The 6,111-nt window shown below is 43.9% G+C and overlaps 1 protein-coding gene across 1 annotated transcript in view; it reads right to left on the bottom strand.

The window, feature by feature from the left end:
• LOC130583735 (transmembrane protein 132D-like) overlaps positions 1-5,783 on the bottom strand; it is a 42,312-nt gene extending 36,529 nt beyond the window's left edge. Inside the window, exon 1 of the mRNA XM_057383286.1 lies at positions 5,016-5,783. Coding sequence (XP_057239269.1) covers positions 5,016-5,094 — 79 coding nt within the window. The 5' untranslated portion in view covers positions 5,095-5,783. The remainder of the gene's footprint in view (positions 1-5,015) is intronic.
• Positions 5,784-6,111: the final 328 nt, after the last annotated feature.

Raw genomic sequence — 6,111 nt, 5'->3', positions numbered from 1 at the left:
GAGGCCATCACACCAACACCTCACACTGGAATTAATTCTGTTCAATAAAAGAAATCAGGGGCAGGAAGAAGCCAATCCTCACTCTACAGTTAAATGTCCCCACATTTCACCCCCAGGGTGAAGCAGCCTCACATCCTCAAATATGTGCTCTAAAACTGCTCATGATAATTAGTGTTATCYACATGGCTCGGAACTACTTAAAATCCACTTCATTTGGAGCTGCTGTTAATAATGCAGCAGGCAATATTACAAAGTCTGGTGAAAATCACCTAATTTAATGTAACACTTTACAAACCAAACCTGTGATGAATCTCAGCTGCCTSTTCAGCTTCTCTGCAATCAATCTGTTTGGAGTCATGTTTATATATTTAAAACCTGTGATAGACTGCCACTAGACTTGGCATCCACAASCACCTCAGGAGGCTGATTTAATGTGAATGCTGCATGAAAAATCAGATTATCTTTTGATTCTCTCTTTTATTAAATAAAACTGATCTTTATTGAATAAAGCTGCTTKTATTAATATCTAAAACATTGGTTGGTGTCACAGAGCCTGCCAGTCCTAAAGAACTAATAAAAGACAGAAGTAAAAAATGAGAACATTACGGGGAAATATTAGAAACCAAATCACATTAGGCCAGTATTGCAGCTGACAAATAAAACATGAGTCTAGCTGCAGAATTTTTTGTTTAGTATGAATTTATTATTTTTACTGAAAGAAAAGGAATCAGAATAGGGCTTTTCCCACAAATACACTGGGGCAAGAAACACAATAAGAGCAAAAAAGTGGAACTKATGTTCCCCTTCCCCTGTATAAAGTCTTAAACAATTCCAAGTTCACTGCAGCTGGGACAAAGCACAAAAACTTTGGTTTTAAGGGAGCTGYTTGAACCTTAAGATTGAAAGATTTCATTTATTCTGAGGGTTTTATAGAAAACTTTTTGGGTTTTTGCATGCAGGCAGATCTTACAGGAAAAGCTGCTACTGCCCACAGATGTGCTTTGTGCTCACGTGAAAGCACAAGCACTGCATTTTCCATCCATTTCAACTGCACAGCTGGAGCAACAGCTGCCTGTGAGGAGCTGAACACGAGAAATACCAGCACGGCTACTTTGAGAAAAAAAAAATGTGTCCCTCATTGTCACAATCTGTCAACGTGAACTGGAATTCAACCCTCAACTCCTGTCTGGCACCACCAAGGACAGGAAGAAATAATACATTTCATAAATCAAATAGAATCATCTTTGATTTTAATCCCATATATTGAATTAGATCCCATTACTCATATGGTAATATCCCATTTTACAGGAATGAACTCCAAAGCAAACAGTGCTGAAACACAGGTTGTTGCACTCCTCAGCTTTTCATTTTCCATGAATCCAAATCCACTTCAATGGCAGTAAAGACCTGCACATGAAGATTTTGGGAATGGCCYCAAGCTGGGACATACCCAACAAGCTCAGCTGAGTGATTCTTTGCACACCACAAAGCCAGTGAGTTCCTGTAGAACTGCATCTCACAAAGATATAACACCAAAATTCTAAGGGCAGCACAATATGGCATATTCTGATAGCAGCAGAATTGCACAGAAAAAGGCAAAGATACAGCCTGTCCACAATGAGACAAAAAAAAAATCTACAGGATAAGACCCAATGGAAATCAAGAATGTTCAAAGAACACTGTAACGTGGATAATTCCCAAGGGAACAGGAGCAGTTCCAAGCCMAATATCCAAATATTCTTCTCCTATAACATAACCAAAACTGGCCATTTGGGGGTTTGGTTTCTCTGTCTCCCCATGCTCACTTTGCTCCAAGAGGAGATTTGCATCACTGCACAAGTTCTCCACATCTCCAGCTACGGGGAACACCCTGAGGGGATACAAGGAAATCCTGCCTAATATGCTTGCCAAGCTTCCAGTTTAATAAAATTGAGAGAAAAAGAGAATCAAACCAGCAGCTCTAGGGCCTGACATGTCATTAGAGAGCAACTGGCAGGAAGAATTCTGCCCAGGATGAGAGAGAAYAACACAGAATGCTCAGCAGAACACRAGCGGAATAAGTCACTACAATATTTACTTGATTTTTTACTATCAACTTAAAATTCAAACTTGAAATCAATGAAATCTGGTTTTATCTGATGACATTTATAATGAAAAAGGTTCCTCAATCCTTAGTCTCACAATATACGTCTCAAAATTGTTTAGCATCCTACAGGAGATGCTGTTYTCATTCTAGACTTAAGCCAAGCATGGAACCTGAAGCTCAAAYAAAGTATTGAAGTTTTCATTCCACTCCAGTGGAGCTAATGACTTTCCATCTAAACAAGGCAACAAAACTGTGTTAAGCCTGTTTTCATTAACATCAGCTGGACCTGGTTATTTGTTAACTGAAGATTTCCAAAGAACTTCTTTTCACCTTTGATAACAAACAGCAAAACGCTGAACTGATGGAGGGTGAGCATTGGCTTCTTAGGACTGACTCAAAATAAAATTAAAATAAAATAAAATCAAAATAAAATTAAAAATAAAATTATATATRTGTATATAAATAGACTGAGAATGTATTAACACACACGGATTAGAACATCACTAACAAGTTGTCCTGGTGGGAACTTTAGCTCAATATTGAAAACGACATTTCATTTCTCAGGCTGGAGCTACGCATTTTACAAGATAAAAGCAAAGCAAAATCACAGTAATATTCTCAAGTCTTCATCATCATTACTTGAAAGATTTGGGAGCTGTGCAGTAAAAGGTGTGTTGCCATGGTTCTGAGTAATCAGCAACAGCCTATGCCCAACAGACAAATGATTGCTGCTGCACGTTAAAAGCTTTTGCATCTCTTTAGGAAAACTTTGCATCATGTCAYAAATGGGAGAGCTCTTCTATTAGCAACAGAAAAGCATCAAAGAAACATGCCCTGTAGTAGTCATCATGCATGGTATTTTTTTGATCTGTTCACCTTRTTATGTTGAGGGGGTGGGAATCAACCTTTTACACTGGCAAGTTTATTCTGTGGATCTCTGGAACACTCAGGTCTTTTCAGAGTGTAYTAAGGCATAGCAGTGCCGATGGAGTCTGTTACAAAAATTAAATAATTACATTAAAGATAGATATCTGTATTACAAAACAGCAGAGTCCCTGCCATCACACAGTAGCACTGGTTTGGATATCTGAAGTGCAAAATCAACAGCACAGCTAAGARCAGGAATTCTGGTGGGATCTCCTGTGTCTGTTTTCATGGAATCACAGAATTCCTTAGTCTGGAAAGAGCCCTGAGATCGAGTCCCACTGCAGACCCAAAGCTGACCATGGCCTGGCACCACATCTCCACATCTCTGAAATCCCCCAGGCTGGGGACTCCGCCACTTCCCAACTGGGCAACTGTGCCAGAGCTTGGCAACCTTTTTGGTGAAGCAATTTTTCCAAATAAATCTCTCAAAAGAGATGTAAGTAACATTTAAGAAATAAAATCGCCCATGAACGCTCTAATTGCCGAGGTAGCAATAAAAGGAACACTGTATTCTGTAAAACTGAAATGCTGCTTGTACTCCTGGAATCACTGTGTTCTGACTAACCAACACTATGTTAATGCAGCGTTAAGGCAGCAAACTGAAACACAGCCAAAAGCCAGGGAATGAAGAAGTTAATACCCCTACTGCACTGTTAGCCCATCCAAAGTACTGGTGATACTGCTTATAATAAAATACATCATTTCCAGGCTAGCTGGGAAATCACAAGCGATTGGTGAGCAATGTGAATGAAGCAATCTCTTGAAAAGACTGATTTCTAATCCCTGCTGCTAATGCAATTCCRAGAGCAACTTTAGAACAGGGCTTATGTAGGCACTGCATTTAGGGAGCATTTGAGAAGACTTCTCATTTTGTTCCTTTCTTTCTTTACCTGTTCCAAGGGAAAAAAAAAAAAAAGGAGGAGAAGCAAATTTGATACAAGAAACCAGCACAGAAATACATAGCTTGTACTCTGCCTCCTGTCAATAAGTTCAGTTCAGGATACAAATCAATTAGTAAAAGTAACTCAATAAAAAAGTGCTGATCTCTGGAAGTGTAAAAGGGTGTTAAGAATAACTAATAYCTTTTTTAATAAGGATATTTATAAGCAGGACTCTTTACCAGAATGTTTGCAAAATCACAGGTTTAATGCATATGCTCTCATTCCCCTCTGAAGACTAAASCACATGCGAACTTTCTTTTTCTGCCAAAATGTAACTGCTGATGCACAGTATCTGCTCAGTAGAAATGCATATTTGTCCTAATTTATATTTCACAGGAATRCTCAGAATCATCTAAATTAAGTGTTACAAAAATGCATTCACCTCTTGGCTGAGGCCATGGATGAAWACATTTAAGTTCAGAGGAAGTTTTAAATGCACACAAAAATATGTGCGGTCTGTGTAAACAAGCTCGAGGGCTACAMGAAGGTATCACTGAGCTGTCTGAAGTGATGCCATCGGGACATTCAAACTCTATTCAGCATGCAGGGTATCAGACACCAGGTACAGGATCTCATCAGAGATGTTTCAGTGAGTACCTGCCCCTCTGCTCCAGTAAAACACTGCCAATCAGTCTGAGATACAGCACATTTCAACTGGAAAAATTACAYGGAACGTAGCAGTGGGGCAGCTAACGGCAACAGCAGCGTCCACCTCGGGGGATTTCAAATTTCCATATCACAAACGCTTCGTAATCCAAAGCTGAGCTCCCAGCTAAGCTCAGCAGCAGCATCCACGAGCTGCTCTAAAGTACAATAAGGAGGCAAGAAATGCCTCTGTGAATTAACTGGCAGACTGCTTGTCGTAGCCAAATAAAAGATCCTTCCACTCAGATTTCCCATCACATCCTCGGTGTTTTTGACTTGCACATGACTCCCCCCAAGTCCTTCAGTTTGAATTGTGGCATCAACACTCAGGGCATTACAGAGACAGGGGACAAAGGCTGGCGACGCAAAACAGGAAACAAGACGCAGTGGAACAGACAGAAGAGACTGAGGCTTACCTTTGGAAAAAACTGCTGCCAGGCTCAAGAGGAGAGGCGACAACAGATGCCCCATATTGCTAATCCCAGAAGCACACATCCTAGGCTTTGTGGAGCACTTAGGGCTCTGTTTCGAACACTTTGTAGTCAAAATAAAAATCGGTCAGCTGGACAGGCTACATTTTCACAAAAGGTCATCTGGAAAGCRCAAAAGGCATTTCCTTTGGAGAGAAGACTTACTTCTTTAGCTTTAACCCTCCCCCTTCCTGCCTTCTTCCTTCAAAACAGATGATGCTGTGAAAGAAAACCCCTGTCAATAAATTGAAAGAAGAATGAGCTGTGATTGGAATGTCGGTGTGGAAGCAGGGAAAGCAGAGGAGCAGCCCCGTTCCCCGCAGCCCCGATCGGGCTCTGGGCAGGGTCCGGGGGGTTCGGGGAGCGCTGCCGCTCCCGCCGGGATGCGCTTCAAGCAGCCAGCGCCCGCATCCCGGCGGAAAAGAACGTCTGCTCCCCGGCGGCACCAAAGTTTTCCTTCGGGTGATGCAGATCAGCCCTGAAATCATCCAGACACGCAGGGTTTGGTGTTGCGCGCTCTTTTATTCTTTCCCCGTTTTTTAAGTTCTCAGTTTCCTCATGGATTTGTTTGACTGTCCGCAGGGAGCTCGCTCGCAGGGAGGAGAAGGTGGCGGTCAGGGATGCTCAGGGATGCCGGGGCCGGCGCTGGCGGCCGGAGAGCCCCTCCCGGCCCCGCGGGCGCTGCTCGGGCTGAGCCCCGGTGGGAGCGGAGCCCCGGCCCGCCCGCCCGCGCCGACCCCGCCGCATGGCTCACTGCTCCGGCCGCGGAAACAACACAACACCCGGCCACACAAATAAATAAATCAGCGCCCAGCCAAGCCCCGCCTCAGCCCCGGCGGCCCGGCAGCCCCAATCCCCGGGCAGCGGAGCGGGGCGGAGCGGGGATTGGGGCGGGGATGTGCGGACCGGGGATGTGCGGAACGGCCCCCGGTGCCCGGCTCCTGCCCATTCCCGGCGCCCAGCTCCTGCCCGGCCCCTCTGCCCAGGTCCTGCCCATTCCCGGCGCCCAGCTCCTGCCCGGCCCCTCTGCCCAGGTCCTGCC

Source organism: Malurus melanocephalus, unplaced genomic scaffold (assembly GCF_030028575.1).
Source record: "Malurus melanocephalus ecotype Western Australia unplaced genomic scaffold, MMel_1.1 scaffold_620, whole genome shotgun sequence".
In the NCBI taxonomy this organism is placed as follows: Eukaryota; Metazoa; Chordata; class Aves; order Passeriformes; family Maluridae; genus Malurus; species Malurus melanocephalus.
Note: the sequence above shows the minus strand (reverse complement) of the source record. Positions and strands in the feature narration are given on the sequence as shown.